The sequence below is a fragment of the Martes martes genome (genome assembly GCF_963455335.1).
Source record: "Martes martes genome assembly, chromosome: 8".
Taxonomy (NCBI): domain Eukaryota; kingdom Metazoa; phylum Chordata; class Mammalia; order Carnivora; family Mustelidae; genus Martes; species Martes martes.
In genome coordinates this window covers 42,602,968-42,621,452 of record NC_137895.1, presented here as the reverse complement: position 1 = coordinate 42,621,452, position 18,485 = coordinate 42,602,968, and the positions used below count along the sequence as shown (strand labels likewise).

The window sequence follows — 18,485 nt, the reverse complement described above, 5'->3', positions numbered from 1 at the left end:
TTTAAGTTGCAAGGGAAATTGGGAAACATAGCAAGGTTAGCCAATAATGTGACAAGCTAAATATTGTTATTTCTGTATTTTAAGAGATATTTAGATTGATAGCTAGTAGTCTATCACAATATATAAGTACTGAGAATTTTTACGGGGGGAAAAAAAAACACTTGTTTCTGGTAGGAATCATAAGAAGCCATTAAACAGAAGTTATCTTTGGGAAGATAGAAGGAAAAGTAGAGGATGGAGACATTTTCTCCTTTAAAGTTGCCCTTCTCCCTGCTTAGCAGAGAGTCAGCTTCTCCCTCTAAACCTCTCCCCTCTCATCCTCTCCCTTCTCTTTCTCTCAAATAAATACATAAAATCTTTTAAAAAAATAAAAATAAGGTTGCCTTTTCTGCTTCCTCCTTTCCACCATATACTTACAAGTATTATGCATGTATTACCTTTACTTATTTATGAACTTTAACATCAATGAAGGATATCTGGATTGAGATCAGAGAATTATTTAAGACATTTTTAGAAGACAATAATAACAGGATTTGTAGATCATTATACTAAGTAATGAGAAAGAGGAGGGACAGTGTCCAGTCAGTTAAGCATCAGACTCTTGGTTTTGGCTGGGGTCATAATCTCATGGGATTGAGCCTCACATCAGGTGGCTTGCATGCTCAGCAGGGAGTCTGCTTAAAGATTCTCTCCCTCTGCCCCTCCCCTCACTTGCATGTATGCCCTCTCTCTCTGAAATTAATTAACTAATTAATTAAATCTATAAAAAAGTAATAAAAGAGGTAACAGTCAAAGAAGATTCTCAGAATTATAATTCAGGCATGACTGGTATTGCCATTAACTGCAATGGGAAACACTGAACCTACTGGGAGGAAAGATCATGAAATCCATCTTGAACATAATGAATTTAAGTTGGCTGTGATTTACCTGTATTGAGATGTTCAATAAGCAGGTGGTTATATGGGTCAGAAGCTCATGAGTGAGGCATGGCATAGAACAAATATTTGGAGTGCAAGACTACATAGGGTTATTGAAATCATGTGAGTAAATGGGATTGCCTAGTGAGAGGTATAGAGTAAAAAGAGAACAGCACCTCCGGAAACTTATGCCAACATTTAAGGGCAATTAGAGGAAGATGAAGTGTGGGGAGGAATCTAAGAATGATCATATAGGTAGGAGAAAAAAACAGAAGAGTATCATAGGAAGCATAGGGGAAAGCATGTTTTTAGAAGGAAGTAGTAGTCCAAAATTTCTAAGAGGTCAAGCAAAGTAAGGACATTAAAATATCAGATTAAAGAGAAGTTCATTGATAAGCATAAGAAGAGCCATTTCTGTGGAATAGAGGAAAATGAATGAATTCTGTGCTCTTTTATTGTTGCTTTTATTTTGTTTTGTTTTGTTTTTAAAGTGGGAAAGATGTAAGCCTATTTAAATATTGACATGAAAGGTCAAATACAGATAAAAGCGATTCTTTATAAAGAACAAAGGCAGTGTGTGGGTATGGGTGTGTGTGTATATACATATCCAAAGATAAAAATTCCTGAGAAAATGGAATGTTATTAAAGAGATTAGCCTTAGAAGGAAGGAGGGGCAGTTCTCCAGTTGTATTAAAAAGGAAGGAAGAGGGTACCTGGGTGGCTCATTGGTTTAAGCAACTTTGGCTCAGGTCATGATCCAGGAGTCCCAAGACAGAGCCCCACATCAGGATCCCAGCTCAGCCGGGAGTCTGCTTCTCCCTCTGACCCTCTCCCCTCTCATGCTCTCTCTCACTCTCTCTCAAATGAATAAATAAAATCTTTTTTTTATTAAAAAAAAAAGGAAGGAAGAAGGAAAGAGGTATATTTGTCATGTTTAGTGAAAAAAAAATTTCCCATGTTTCAATCTAAAGGCTATTATATTTCACTGTGAAGTAGGACAAATCATGTCCTGAGAATAAAGGAGACAGTGAAGCTAGAATTTTGAGGTTTGGGAAGATTTGAAAGAGTTATGATAGAAAATGAGGGAGGAAGCTGATTAGAGAAACATAGAAAGATTCTCTACCTCCTATAATGATTTTTCCCCAGCAACACCCAGCAGCCTTGAAGCAAACATGGAGCATGCAGACTGTTAAGGTTCTGTCATTTTTTCCAGTACTGGGGTTTTGTCAGGTAGGCATAAAGGAAAATGGTAATAGAGTTATAGGGTTTTAGCCAGATAATATGCAAAGCAATAGACCTAGGCTTTATTGAGAAGAGATAATAGGATAGATAGGGATAAAATAGACTTGCAGTACCAATGAACTTAATGAAGAAATATGACAGGAGTAAATGAGTGAGCAAGCTGCAAGGATAGGAGGCTACAGTCAGTGAATGGAATGTATGATATTGTGAGTTCAGAGGTATAGTTTTAGAGGATAACAAGATCCAGAATGTGGCTACAAAAGCAACAATTATGGAGTATAATTTGAGATAGTAAAGACATCCAGTAACAGGCCAAGCCTTTGGATGAATCATCCGTAAGCACATTGTAATCATCTATGTCCCAAATTTAGGGAAGAGAACAATTTGCCTGAAAAGGGAGATGGTGACCAAGGTACTGAAATGAATGAGGCACTAGATCAGAAGAAAGATGGTATCTTGGGGAGGATTAAAGGATAGTGCAGCTAAATAATATCCATCTCAAAGGAGTGTTTAACTGTGGTTCCTAGACCTGTAGGTACAAGATGTTTGAGAGTGAAGGGAGGAGATGTGATAGAGTTACAGAAAGGTTTGGGGCACCTGGGTGGTTCAGTTGGTTGAGTGCCCAACTCTTGGTTTCTGCTAAGGTCATGATCTATACAGCTCTATAGTTCTATCATAGAATTTAAATAATGATCTTCTAGTGGACTTAGGCTTAGACATGCGTAGTTATTCATTAGGCCACCGGGGCAACACGGCCTTATCTAGGGCCTGGACACATGTCCTGTAGTAGTAATATCCTGAAGGTATGGCCAAATATGAGTCTAAATAGTGTTCCAGAGGACTGTTTTGACTTGATCTCAGCAAACCACTAGGCTGATTCTTGGAAAAAGCAAATGCCTAAAAAAAGAAATTTGTCTGTTTCTTCAAGTACTTCCAGGGAAGCTTTGAAATTTCAATGGAATTTGCTGGTAATAGGTACTTAACTTTTCTTTTCTCCTAATCCAGGCCAATAATTCCAATTGTAATTGTGGAATTGTATTGTAGATTCGGACTTAACTTGATTTACATTATTCTTACAAACTCAGAACAAGAAAAATATTGGCATGGGAGAGTATTAGTCTGACATTTCAGGCTATATAATATAAATAGTGATATGAAATTCAAATCTTTGGAAAAGAAGACCCATTGTATTCTACCATGATGGAAATTTATTTTGGTATATATTTCTAAGTTTTCACCCTTCTTCTGGATGGCCCAGAGTGACCTAACCAGGGGCTTTTGTGCCTAATATTTGTTTTTAAAATTTTCACCTACACACTGAGTAAATTAGTATTCTCATTAAATATTATTTCTCTGCCTATCTTCCCTCTTTCTCTACCTAAATCCTTCATATAAACTTCCCAATTTGTATCTATTTTGTGGCCTCTCTTTCTTACCTAGCCCTGGGCAATTGATGTAATAATTTCTCAATTCTTCCCTCTGTTCTAAACAATGAATTAAACCAAATTTGTAAAATCCCATTTAAATTTATTTGCTTGTTTATATATTTACATATTTTTGAGGCAGACTTTAAGTAAATCATGCAGCTGGTTCTTTGGGACAATAGGCATTTCAAGATTTTACAAACTTTTCAGAAAATTAATATATCATTTCTAAGAAATTTTTATATATCTGTACCAAGCAGAAAACAATTAATTATAAAAGATTCTATAACATCATTTTGAAAGGAAAATTTTGCTACAAACTTAAATTAAAGCAGCTTTTTTTTTTAAGATTTTATTTATTTATTTGACAGACAGAGATCACAAGTAGGCAGAGAGGCAGGCAGAGAGAGAGGGCAGGGGAGAAGCAGGCTCCCCGCTGAGCAGAGAGCCCGATGAGGGACTCGATCCCAGGACCCTGAGACCATGACCTGAGCCAAAGGCAGCAGCTTAACCCACTGAGCCACCCAGGTGCCACTAAAGCAGCTTTAAAACTCATTCACACTTAAATTACAGTACTTTGTTTTAAGGACATGGGGATTCATTTCAGAAAAGACTATTTTCTTGGGGGGAAAGGAGAAGATTACACCTCCAACTTCAGTACTTCCTTAAGTCCCTTTTCTTAGTTAAATCACCTTAATAACCTAACTAAAAATTGGTAACCATATTATTTAAATGATGAAATTTGAGACTTTTTTCTAACTAAATGTTTTCTGCTTTTTTGTAGAGGATCTCTGTCGAGAAGGCCTTATAGACCAGGAATAATTTGTGCTCAATGTAGCAGATATGACAGATGCACAGATTTTCTATGCAGTAAGATAAAGAAAATAACTTAAACATAAAAAAATCCATAACACATTTGATGACAAGAAAAATGAAATATTGAACACTAGTTTTTCTTTGTCATGTTAATACTGTTCTTTTGATCAGAGTGTTATTATATTAACAAAGAGGGTTGAAACGTATCATCTCTAGAATTTTCTAGACCACATAGCCTTTTTTGCCCTCTCTTACCCCTGTTTCTTCCCCTAGAGACCTACCACAATGTCTGAAAGAAGGAATGGGAAAGAATAGTTATCTCCTAAAGAAGTTTGCTAGTTAATTCTTGCAATAGCAGCCTGTTTGAGAATGACTGCTCTAAAGGATAGGATATTCTAAAATATTTATAAAGAGAAAAGAAGTAAAATAACACACATTTAGTAGCCTTTTCTTTTTTTTTTCCTCCAAAATATTCAAAAGATAGAAGTAGAAAATATATTTGGGTAAACTTTTCCTTAATTTTTCCAAACATAAGAGCATGTAATCCAAAAGTACAGCCACACCTGAAATATATGATGCTTACAAGAATGTGTTGGGGACTAAATTGAGACAGTAAGGGGCACATTGTAATTTTGTGATAAAGAAACTAATGGACAATTTAATCATAATATCACTGCTGACATGAATCCACTCCAACATTCTTGCCTTTGCTTTGCTTGAATCAAGATGCAAAATCTTGCTCTTCCTCTTCCCCTTTTCTTTCTCCTCCTAAAAGAATTCAATCCTAAAACCATTAAATAGGTCAGACCAAGGTAGGCATCCACACAGAGGGCCAGAGGATGTGACATATTAGAGCTTAAGCAGAATGACAAGGGATTCATACACAGTGAACATGAGAAGACAGCCTAAATAGGGGGAGGATAGTGTCCACATGGGGGTATAGTCTTATATAGAAAGTTAGCGCCTCTATGGAGTGAAATGAATGTCCATGAATGAGGTCAGACTTAGGGTATCAGAAACATACCAGAATGAAGAGATCTCCATACCAAGAGGGCTCAGTATGTGGTATCTGAGCCCAAGTATGTGGTGGAGGGCATCAACATGGGGTAGGATTGAGAAGCTTGGCATATAATAGACTGGACATGTAAGGACTACATCCATGGAGGGATGGTTTGGCACTGATTGTTTGAACCAAGAGGAATGTGAAAAGGATTCACATATAGGGATGCCCTGGTAAGAGGTATTAAAATCTATGTAGATAAGGGAACATCCATGTTTAGAGGCAATTTCACATGATGTATCAGAGTTCAAACTAGGTGAGGTAAGCTTTAATGTGGGAGGGAGGTGGCCTGGCATCTGGAAGGGTCAGAGCCCTAGTGGAGAAACGGAGGAATCTATACAAACTGGGAAGCCCAAAACTGGGCTTTACAGTCTGAGCAGGGTGAGAGGGGATCCAAGTGGAGGATCAGACTATAGGTTGCCAGATTAAATACAGGATGCCCAGTTAAATTTGGACTTCAGGTAAACAAAAATATATATATATGTTTTTAGTATAAGTTTATTCTGAATATTGTATGTGATATACTTGTCCAAGAAATTCTTTGTAGTCTTCGGTAATTTGAATTCAACTAGGCATCCTATAAATATTTTTTAATTTTTATTAAAATTACAGTTAGTTAACATACAATGTAATATTAGTTTCAGGCATAGAATATAGTGATTCAGTACTTCACTTAACACCCAGTGCTCATCACAACCAGTACACTCCTTAATCCCCGTCACCTATTTAACCCATCCCCTACACATTTTCCTTCTGGTAACATCAGTTTTTTCTCTATAGCTAAGAGTCTGTTTCTTGCCTTTTTTCCCCTTTGTTCATCTGTTTTGTTTCTTAAATTCCACATATGAGTGAAATCATATGGTATTTGTCTTTCTCTGACTTATTTCACTTAGCATAATACTCTAGCTCTATCCACATCCTTGCAAATGGCAACATCCTATATTTTTATTTGCTAAATCTGGCAACTCTATAGCCTGGTGTGGGGTATAAGAGCTCAAATAGAATGAGGAGGACACCCATGTAGGGAAGAGAGTAGAGGCAATAATGAAAATTGGAAACCTACTAGGGACTGATCAAATAAACAAGTAGATTAAGGATAATGGAAGCCAGTTTTCTCACTGTCAGAGAATGGAGTATAAAAATGTAAAGGAAGAAAACAAACATGAATCTTGTGATGAATTGAAATTAGAGGTATTGAAACTTAGGGGTTTCAATAAATATAAATAACATAGATGTAAATGTTTGTATATGTATGTATCTATACACATATACTCCCTAGCTTGGAGATGGTTTTGGAGCAGTGGCCTCCCACCCCCAAAGGAATGAGCACAACTAGCACCCACATCTTGGTTTCCAAATTTGAGCCTGTAGTAAAAGAAATGAGGGCTCATTTGGAGAAAGGTCCCAGGGCTAGAGCAGGAAAAATAGAAGTTAAATCCAGACCATCTTTTTATATATAAAAGCAAAGAAGTGCTCAAAGAGTGATGGGGACATGTAACAAAATGGACACACAGGACGCAGAAGACATCTTAAAAGGCTCTCAGTGATCAAACCTAGGACAATTTGAGTACCAAAATAAAAATAAAAATTATAACTCCTTGCATATAACAGGAAACTGATTCATACTAATGTAAATTAATAAATGAATAAATTAGAAGTTTGATGAGGAACAATATATTACATAGTTCCAAAGTAACTCCCTATAAAAATATTTAATTACTAGTGGGAAAGAGTAATTTCACAATGGAGCAGCCCGGCCGGACACCACCCTAATAAAGTGATCCATGTGAACATCATCAGTAATTGGAAAAATCAAGACCAAAACCCTGCACCGCCTGAGAGGATACAATGAGAATAACACAGCATCACTTCTGTGATACTCCTGCCAAAGATGCACAACCAAGTCCAATCACAAGGAAGCTCAAATAAGTCCAAATTTCAGGTTTGTTTAAAAAAAATTAAAGATTTGTCTGCAAGATAACTAACATGTTATCTTCAAAATATGCCAAGATCATTAATGTCAAATAAAGACTGAACCACTGTCCCAGACAGAAGACAATAAAGAGACATGAAAACTAAATGTAATGCATGAATCTGAACACGATCTTTTGTTACAGAGACAATATTAGCACAGCTGGCAAAAAAAATGGAATGAGGTCCAAAGATTAGAAGACAGTAATGTAACAATGTTAATTTCCTGATTTTGTTGGTTGTATTCGGTCATGTAGAAAAATATCCTTGTTTGTAGGAAATAATAAGTACTCTCAGATGTATCAGAATGGCCACTTGCATTAAAATGGTTCAAAATAAGTTATTTGTATTGTATTGCAGCCTTTTTCTAAATGAGGGACTTTTTTTCCATTTTATTTATTTCTTTTCTTCTCAGTGTTCCAGCATTCATTATGCACCACACTCAGTGCTCCCTGCAATATGTGCCCTCCATAATACCCACCACCAGGATCACCCATCCCCCACCTCTCTCCCCTCCAAAACCCTCAGTTTGTTTCTCAGGGTCCACAGTCTCTCATGGTTTGCCTCCCCCTCCAATTTCCCCCAATGCACTTCTTCGCTCCATCTCCCAATGTCCTCCATGTTATTCCTTATGCTCCACAATATTGCTGTAAAACTGCTGAATAATAATTTTAGATAGGAGCTCTTGAGAGCAGCTAGGGGGAAGAGATTCCTTACATACAGAGGATGGTCCATCAGAATAACGTCAGACCTGTCCACAGAAACTTGGCAAGCCAGAAAGGGCTGGCAATACATACTCAGGGCACTAAATGAGAAGAACATGCAGCCAAGAATACTTTATCCAGCGAGGCTGACACTCAAAATGGATGGAGAGATAAAGAACTTCCAAGACCATCAAGTTTTAAAAGAGTATGTGATCATCAAGCCGGCACTACAAGAAATATTAAGGGTGGTTCTATAAAAGAAGAAAGAACCCAAGAGTGTCATAGAACAGAAATTTACAGAGACAATCTATAGAAACAAGGACTTCATAGTCAACATGAGGTCAATAAAAACGTATCTTTCAATAATCACTTTCAACGTAAACAGCCTAAACACTCCCATAAAACGGCACAGGGTTGCAGATTGGATAAAATGACAGGACCCGTCCACATGCTGTCTACAAGAGACCCATTTTGAACTTAAGGATACATCCAGACTGAAAGTGAAGGGATGGAGAAGCATCTTTCATGCCAATGGGCCTCAAGAGAAAGCTGGGAGTGGCGCCTGGGTGGCTCAGAGGGTTAAAGCCTCTGCCTTTAGCTCAGGTCATGATCTCAGGGTCCTGGGATCAAGCCCTGCATCTGGCTCTCTGCTCGGTGGGGAGCCTGCTTCCTCCTCTCTCTCTGGCTGCCTCTCTGTCTACTTGTGATCTCTGTCTGTCAAATAAATAAATAAAATCTTTTAAAAAAAAAACTTTCCTTTAATAAAAGAATAATAAAAGAAAGCAATTACCATATCAGATAAATTAGATTTTGAACTAAAGACTGTAAGCAGAGATAAAGAAGGATACTACATCATTCTTAAAGGGTCTATCCACCAAGAAGATCTAACAATAGTAAATATTTATGCCTCCAATATGGGAGCAGCCAACTACATAAGACAACTGTTAATCAAGATAAAGAGTCATATTGATATGAATACATTAATAGAAGGGGATCTTAACACGCCACTCTCAGTAATAGACAGATCATCCAAGCAGAAAATCAATAAAGAAACAAGAGCATTGAATGACACATTGGACCAGATAGACCTCATAGATATATACAGAACATTCCACCCTAAAACAACAGAATACTCATTCTTTTTGAGTGCACATGGAACTTTCTCCAGAATAGACACATACTGGCTCACAAATCAAGGCTCAACCAATACCAAAAGACTGAGATTATTCCTTGAATATTCTCAGACCACAATGCTTTGAAACTGGAACTCAACCACAGGAAAAAGTTTGGAAGGAATTCAAACACTTGGAAGCTAAAGACCACCTTGCTTAAGAATGTTTGGATCAACCAATAAATCAAAGAAGAACTTAAACAATTCATGCAAACCAACGAGAATGAAGACACTTTTGTCCAGAACCTATGGGATACAGCAAAGGCAGTCTTAATGGAGAAATACATAGCCATCCAAGCCTCCCTCAAAAAAATTGAAAAATCCAGAATACACCAGCTCTCTTTACACCTTAAAGAACTGGAGAATCAACAACAAATTAAGCCAACCCCACACAGAGGAGGGATTCTTTTAAATTAAAAAAAGTTGTTAATGCAAAACCTGAGGAAAGCAAATCAATTTGAAATTTTTTGTTATAGTTCAGGGAAGAGATAAGATTCATACTGGAGTATTTGTAAGAGAAATGAAGATGATGAGATAAATTTGATTAATACTTCTGGGGCAAAATTAGCAAATCTTAGAGAATAATTTGATATAGTGATGAGAAAAAGAGTCTAATGTAAATACCAGATTTGGTGCAATGGATTGAGATATGAATTATATGAAGAGAGAAAGCTATGGAAAATAGAGGATGGGTTCTGATCATTATTAACTTTAAATACCTATTTTATATCTGAGTAGATAAGACTCATAAGCTTAGGGTACCTTTCAAGGCTCTATTTCAGAATCAAGAGCATATAGACAAGTCTAAAAGTATAAAAAAGGAACAACTCATCCAGGTACAACACAGAGAGAAAGAAGAGTAGTATACTAAGAATAGGATCCTAGGGGTGGGGGGAAAAATGAGAAATACTGAAAGAGAATGGCAGAAACATGGAAGAGGGACAAGGAGAAGAGGATACCCCAGTGTTCCCTTTCATTAAAGTGTTCTTACCGACTTGGCAATATGGGAGAACACTAAATCTGGGTTTCAAAATCTGAGCCACGTGGGAGGGGGTCCAAGTGGAGATCAGCCTATAGGTTTCCAGATCAAATACAGGGTGCCTAATTAAATTTGAAATTTAAACAAAAATATTTTTAGTATATCTCAAATATACTTATGAAGAACTGAAAAGCCACATTGAAAACAACACAAGGAACCAAAAATACTGGAAAATACAGTAAGGGATAGGGAGGTCAAGTCTAAGAAATGTAAGCAAGAAATTTAAAAGATTAAAGAGAGAATTATAAGAAAGCACTGATAAATCTGATTCCTTATGTGAATAATTGGAGCCCCTGAAGAACAGAACAAAAATAATAGAACAGAAAACAAAGCAATAGATAGATATACAGGTATTTAAAGAAATAATTTTTTTAAAAAACCAGAAATAGAAATTCTTGAATCTAGACATTGAATGCCTACTATAGAATGTAAACTGGAAAAAAGTAAGAGGTTCCTTAAAAAATTAAGAATGGACCACATGATCCAGTAATTTCACTTCTGGGTGTTTGTTTGAGGAAAATGAAAACACTAACTCAAAACCATATATGCACCCATGTGGTCATTGCAGCATTATTTACAACAGCCAAGATGTGGAAAGAACCTAAGTATCCATTGATGGGTGAATGCGTAAAGAAAATGTGTTATGTCTGTATCTAGCATTACACACACAAATGGAATAGTATTCAGCCATATTAAAAAAATGAAATATTGCCATTTGTGACAAAATGGATGGCCCCTGAAGGCATTTTGCTAAGTGAAATGTCAGAGAAAGAAAGATACCATATGATCTTACTTAAATGTAAAACCAAAACCAACAAACACAAAAACCAAGCTTATAGATACAGAGAATAGATTGGTGGTTGCCAGGGGTCGAGGTAGGCAGTGGGCAAAATGGGTAAAGATGGTCAAAGGTAGAAACTTCAACTTCTAATTATAAAATAAATAACTCATGAGGATGTAATGTACAGCATAGCGACTATAGTTAATAATAATGTATTGCATATTTGAAAGTTACTAAGAGAGTAGAACTTAAAAATTCTTATCACAAGAAGAAACTTTTATTACTATGTATGATGACAGATGTTCACTAGATTTACTGTGGTAATCATTTCACAATAAATACAAATACCAAATCATTTTGTTGTATACTCAAAACTAATATAATGTTATATGTCAATTATACCTCCATTGAAAATAAATAAATAATAAATAAATAAATAAAATAAAAACAACCTTTTAAAGATAAAAAAAAGAAAGAAAGAAAATGGATAATATGTGCCAGGAAAAAGTGATGCAAATTAGAGGGAAATTAGAGGAAAGTAAAGAATCCTTTAAGCATCCAAACCAAAATGTAAAATAATTCATTGGTGTTTAACAGTCTGGGTTGAGTCAGGAAAACAGCTACTTTACATATTCTGACAATATAGTGTTGAACATAGAAAATAGAGCTCACATGAATGGTGTAAACTCTAAGGGAGCAAAGATCACAGAAGTTGCTATGAAAAGGCAGAGAAACTATAGTTAGAAGGTCAAAGAAGCAGAAACAGAAGACCTCTTAGCTTGAAGCACCAAAATAGGTGGTTCTCAAAAGATTACAAGAAAATTGCTGCAGTTCTCAAGAATTTTTGAAAAAGCTACCACCAAACTGTCTCAGTATTTGACAGCAAAGCAGGTAGTTTCCTATTCTACCAAGCAGCCAGTGGGAATCTCACATCTGTTCAGCTATCTGGCGAACAACCACCCATGGAGATTAATAATGGTTTCTTCTTCTCTTAAGTCTTCCAAATTTCTCATGCATTCCTGTCACTGGCAAACTTGGAGCTATACAGAGGAAGGAATTCACAGAAAGGTAGTTAGTTCCCGATTTCAGGTCTGCAACACAGGATCAACTTGACACCAGTGTGATAGAATGCTGCACTGGCAATTGACAATCCTGCATATTTTGGCTGGTGTCAAACTTTTCTGTAGTAAGAGTTAATGCCAAAAGACAGTGGAATAATTCCTATATTGTTCTTAATGCTGTGCATAAATTCAGCCAAAGCTATCATTCAAATACAAGCAAATAGACAAATCTTGTGGGAACACAAAGAAATTTGTGGTACATAGTTCTCACAAGCACTTTCTCAATAAACCCCTAGAAGATGGCTTTCACCAAAAAGAAGAGATGAATGGAAAATGAAAAGCTAAACTGGAAAAACTATCTATAAGCATAGTTTAATCAATAGACAAAGACTAAATTCTTAAGGCTATAATTACAAAACAAATGTAAATATAATAAATTTTGACAATATAAAATGATATAATTAATAAAACTTGTCAGAAGAAGAGAGAGAGAGAAAAATGTGCTTAATTTCCCCATCTTTCATAGCAAGGGGCCAAAAGATATTATTTAAAGCTGATAAATCAAACAATAGAGATGTAAATAGATTTAAATGCATTTAATATATTCAATCAAGTGCAAAAGTAAAAGAAGAATGTAATAATGGGAAATAGTGATGACAAATGAAGTAAAATCCAAATAAGAAATATACTGATTACATCATAGCTCATAGCTCATAACTAAGTGATCAATAGATACACACACACAGAATGAAGTAGAGAAAATACAGACTTTGTGGTAAAAAAAAATTTTTTTAAAGGAGTGCTAAATAGAAATCATTGTATAAAATATGAAGTAAAATAAGACAAGCACAAAAGGTTAAAATAACGTCAAAGATCCAATTGGTCAGTTCATCCCTAGGATTTTCTGAAGGGTGATTTCTAAATTTTCTTATAAGGTTAGTGTCAATTATAAGACAAAACCTCTGGTTCCCATTGGGCTCTCTAAGTGTGAGAACTCATTTATCCTCTTAACTCTCCTTCCTAATGGAATCCAGAAATGATTTTTTGATCATCTCTGCCCCAGTCAGCAGAGGGAAAGAAATTTATTTCCTGAGAAGTATTATGATAGCTTTGGGCTAAATAGCAGAAACAATAAACTCTATACCAGGCTGTATAGTTTACTTTGCCATGAAATGAAGAGCAACCAAAAGCTCCTGAAAATAAGAATTAGATGAGGAAAGTGAGTATATTCAGAAGATTAATTTGGAATGATCTGGGGGAAAAAAGAGAGATGCATGTAAGAGATATTATAAAATCCTAGAATGTTGAAGCTGGAAAAATCTTTACAGGACAGAAGTGAAATGATTCATACAAAGTGACAATGATTTAGAGACAGAATTAGTAACAGAATCCACATGTCCTCATTCCCATACTTCTATGTTCCCCCTAGCAGACTCAGCTGACTTTTACTGGAAGAGAATGTGTTATATTTTGTGATGGGCTACTGGTTGGAGGAGGCACATCTAAGATGGCAGCATGATACCTGAGGACTAGGAGAATAATGTCATTATTCTTAGAAAATTATTTTATTTCTAAAGAAAAGGAATTTTATATAATTCTTTATGGACTTTCTTTTTCTTTTTAGGTAATGCAGATCGTGACCAATCCGTATGTATGTATTGTCGTCCTTTATTTCTTGGACAATTTAACTACTTTATGCGAAATCCAGCTTTCAATTTTGCTTCTTTATTTACAGATTACCGATTTTGGTATCCCAGATGGGAAGTTCCCCGGCCAATTGTGTGTGATCCACTGTGCTTATTTATTTTCTTTCTGAGAATGCTGTGTTTTTCAATATGTATCATAGTTGTTTTGATAATACAGTCTCAGTTTCCAAATATATTATTGGAAGAAGAGATGATGCTTGCCTCTGATCTAACTGAGGTAGAGCCAGAACAGTTACAGGAAAAGGAAGAGGAGATGGAGGAAGAAGACAGGGGAAAGGTGGAGGAGGAAGTGGAGGAAGAGGAAGAATATAAAGAAAAGGAGGAGGAAGAGGAAGGGGATAAAGAGGAGGAAGGGGGGAGAGAGGGTGAAGAAGAGGAAGAGGTGGAGAAGGAGGCAGTGGAGCATGAAGATTTACCACCACCATAGGACAAAAGTATAATACAACAAATAAACAAATAAAAGCAAAAAATAAAACACTGAGCTTTAATAAAAAAAGAATATGTACAAACCATTACTGCAATACCTTTTATTCTCTTCTTTTTCTTATATTTACTCAACAAATTTAAATTTGAAAAACATAGAAACAAACAAACAAAAACATGTGTTTTATAGTAAATATTGTAAGGCAAGTTCTCGGACACTAAGAGTAGGTAAAGACCTGAAGACAGAAATACTAAAAAAGATTTGACCAGTCTAATTACTTTTAAGATTTTACTGTGTTATCCTTATAAAGGAAGGAATTCCCATTTTCTAAATATGTTTCTATCTCTGCGTCTTAAAGATTTCTCAAGTGGGTTAATAAGTTTCTTAAGTATTAAGATTATACATGTTAATGTGCATAGGATCATTCTGACTCAAGATAACCATTTAATAACTTTTGGTTTTGTTTTTTTTATCATTACACTTATAGTTGTTATTTTTTAATTTTATTTAAAATCGATTAATTACTATTACAGTTGTTATTGATAGTGGTGATGATGGTGGTGATGATATTGACCATGTGCTATCAAGGCATTGAATATCGTTATGTATATTTGTATTGTGTGTGTTTGGGAAATAGTTTAAGTGGTAGTTATACATGCTTTAGGAGACAAATTTTTATTTCTACTTCATGTTTGATATTTCATTAAAGCCTTGTTGTAATTCTTTATTAGGCTATATAATTTATTGCCACCAAGGACAAATAAATGTCAAAAGTTTAATTATTTGTGATTGAGCAATTTGGCTGCTTCCAAATTTATGTGGTAAAATAAAATAAAAATTTAAAAAGTTATTTGCTTGTAGTTATTTAATATGTACAGTAAAAGTTCACAAATTAGTAATATAAATTAACTATTTATTATTTGTTGTTCTAGTAAGTGATCTGAATAAAAATACCTAACATAGCACACATCAAGTTGTATAAACTCCATATTTTTTAACTTTATTATATTAAAAGCCTATTCTTAAATGGGGCAAGATGAGAATTATACAAAAAAGCCCTGCATTTCTGTAATTTCTATGTAGTCAGCCTCTTTTCTAACCAGCTTCCTAAGAAAAAGCCTTAGGTAGTTAAAAGGGCTGGTTCTGTACAATGATTTTATTTATTAGTATTTTCTGATATTTATATACTATTTCACAGCTTCCAAGGTACTTTCACATAATTTTTTAATTTCCAAAACCACTCTGTAGAGTTCATATCGCTTCCATTTTTAAAATGAGAAGACTGACTTTGGATTTGTGAAGTGTTACAACCTGGGACTCAAAACAAATTAATTTCTGGACATTCTGATGCATTTACAAGTATAAATTCTTCATGATACCATGTCCAATTCCCACTATGACTAACTTATATATTTGTATATCTAACTTCTACCCATCTAACTTTACTCTTCAACATATTCTCCAGGTAATTTCATGGAATATAATGGCTCTAAGCCAGTGGTTCTTATCTAGGGGCAATTTTGTCACCTCCCTTCCAGGGACATTTGGCAAAATCTGGAAACATTATTGAAGCTGTGACCAAGAAGGTGCTACTGGTATCTAATGGGAAGAGGCCAGGAATGCTGGTAACAATCTTATAATGCCTAGGACAGCCCCCGCAGCAAAGAATTATCCTGTCCAAAATATCACCAGTGCCAAGTTTCAAAAATTCCGCTGTTGGCTTATCTCCACCCTGGATATGTGTAAATAATGAATGTATTGTATATGTTATTGTATTTCCCTAATTTCTCATTTTTCTAAAAATTGTTCTCTCATTTTCTTTCCTACCCTTCTTGCTTCACCTTTTTATATCCACAAGTTACCATGGGAACCATCATTTTGCTTTTGAGCTTCTGTTTTCTTACTTTGGAGATGGTCTACTAAGCACAGATGGGCGCAATCATAGTTTTTGGCTTGGAGATCCAGACAAACTTTCAAGTGAGGTTCTCCTTGATGGCAAAAGTTGTAATATGTAAAGCTCTGAGGCTGTTTAGCAGACTGCATGGAAAGAAAGAATGAATACCAACGGAGAAGCAGTGAAATGCTGTTGTCTCTGATGCTTAGTTTTATCCCAACCTTTCACACGTTTTTTTTTTTTTTCCGGAGTATATCCCGTTTCCATCCAGTAAGTTTTCCTTAGGTTATTTTGAGTAGGATTCTGTAACTGACTCAACTGATAGGACATTCGTAGTATAAAGATATTTTCATTAAAATGTCATTTATTGGGACGCCTGGGTGGCTCAGTGGGTTAAAGCCTCTGCCTTTGGCTCAGGTCATGATCCCAGGGTCCTGGTATTGAGCCCCGCATCGGGCTCTCTGCTCAGCAGGGAGCCTGCTTCCCCTCCTTCTCTCTCTGCCTGCCTCTCTGCCTACTTGTGATCTCTGTCTGTCAAATAAATAAATAAAAATATTTTTTTAAAAATGTCATTTATTGGGCACCTGGATGGCTCAGCTGATTAAGCATCTGCCGTTGGTCCAGGGTCCCAAGATGCAGCCCCACATCAGGCTCCCTGCTCAGCAAGGAGCCTACTTCTTCCTCTCCTTCTACCTGTCACTCCTTCTGCTTGTGTGCTCTCTCTCTGTCAAATAAATAAATAAAAATATTAAAAATAAATAAATAAATAAATAAAATGTCCATTGTTCTGAAACAGCATTAGCAATAATGACACTAAAACTGAATATGTAAAGATCCTTTATAGCATCAAGTGGTCAAAGAATAGAGTGTCTTTTTAAGTTTTATTTCCTAAGTCTTGGTTCTTGGTATCATACCATCTCTCTCTCCCAGAACCATGCACCCTATGTGCTTAGAATGTTTACTTTATTACACAAGTTATAGGTTGAATCCCTACATAAGGGATCATTAGTATGAATCTCAGAGGTGTCAGGGAAAATTACCCTTACTCAGTTTCCATGGCACTGAGTTTCAAGAATATACTTTGACCAGGATGTTCTGATCCAAATGGTCTTGAGTGGAGAAAGAGTACTTAAAGTACCATATATTCTATTCTGCATTATAAAACTCTTAAGACTGTTAAAATGTTCCTGGCCCTAGTAAAGTAATCTCCAGCAACATTATGTATAGTATATACTTGCCCTTGGTTTGACTAAGGGTTTGAGAAAGTGTTGAAGAGTCAGTACACTTAGTTAGTAAATACTAACAAAATATTAGGTGATCCAATGCTATCCTGAGTCCTTGATTTAAATGGTCAAGGATCAAGTACGTTATTCCTTAAAGCTAGATAAAGGTAAGATTGTTGGGTTTTCTATAGGTTCCTCAACTCCCCACAGCAATGAACTGTAGAACTGGATGGTAATAGACAATACACAAAGGGAGGCTGGGGAAGAACAAAATGAATACAGAATGTTCACAAGAACAACACAACAATAAGGAAGGAACTAGATAGAGTCATAAGGGTTTGGTGACTCTAGAGGGAGTAGAAGGATTTGCAATTATTTAGCATAGCCATGAACCCCTTCCACAACATTCAACATAATGTTGGTGGGAAACCAGGTTGGCCAAAAGTGGTGGGCTGGGACAGAGTGGAGGACATTGGACATTTTCTTACTGTTCCATAGCAAAAGGAATTGCCAAAAACACATGCCCATTCAGTTTCAAAGTACCACCTGAGTGAGGGAACTTGATTATGGGCAGTATTAGACAAGATCTCTAAAAATATTTAAAATCTGAGAAGTACTATTGATATTCCTGTTATTACACAGATCTGATAGACTTAAACATTGCAGTAAGACATCTGATGGAATGCTAGCTTGTGTAGTGTTCTATTCCTGAGGATCAGGCCCTCAGGAAACCCATACATGGTGGTGTTGGCTAAGACTCTTGGGGCAGGAAAGTCACACCTATACCTAGAAAAGATGTCAGAATAGGTGTCTATTTCAGTGAGAATGAACCACTGGCTTTTCCAGAATGAAAGGAGCCCAATGTAGTCAACTTGTCACCAAGTGCCACTTGGTCTCCTCAAACAACAGTGCCATGTTAGAGACCTAGAATTCATCTCCATTGTTGGTAGATTCTATATACAGAGGTTCCTGGAACAACACTGATAAATGAAAGTCTTTGCGACTGGATCTATATGTGGCATCCATGCATTCCATTTGTCTGCGCATCATAC

The 18,485-nt window shown here is 35.9% G+C and overlaps 1 protein-coding gene across 1 annotated transcript in view; it reads left to right on the top strand.

Moving 5' to 3' along the window:
• Nucleotides 1-14,319, top strand: part of GLIPR1L2 (GLIPR1 like 2) — a gene marked incomplete at both ends in the record, with an annotated part of 31,733 nt that extends 17,414 nt beyond the window's left edge. The window contains 3 exons of the mRNA XM_080810208.1: nucleotides 4,368-4,453; nucleotides 13,811-13,837; nucleotides 13,922-14,319. Of these exons, the coding sequence (XP_080666334.1) occupies nucleotides 4,368-4,453; nucleotides 13,811-13,837; nucleotides 13,922-14,319 (511 nt within the window). The remainder of the gene's footprint in view (nucleotides 1-4,367; nucleotides 4,454-13,810; nucleotides 13,838-13,921) is intronic.
• Between the last annotated feature and the right edge of the window lie 4,166 nt (nucleotides 14,320-18,485).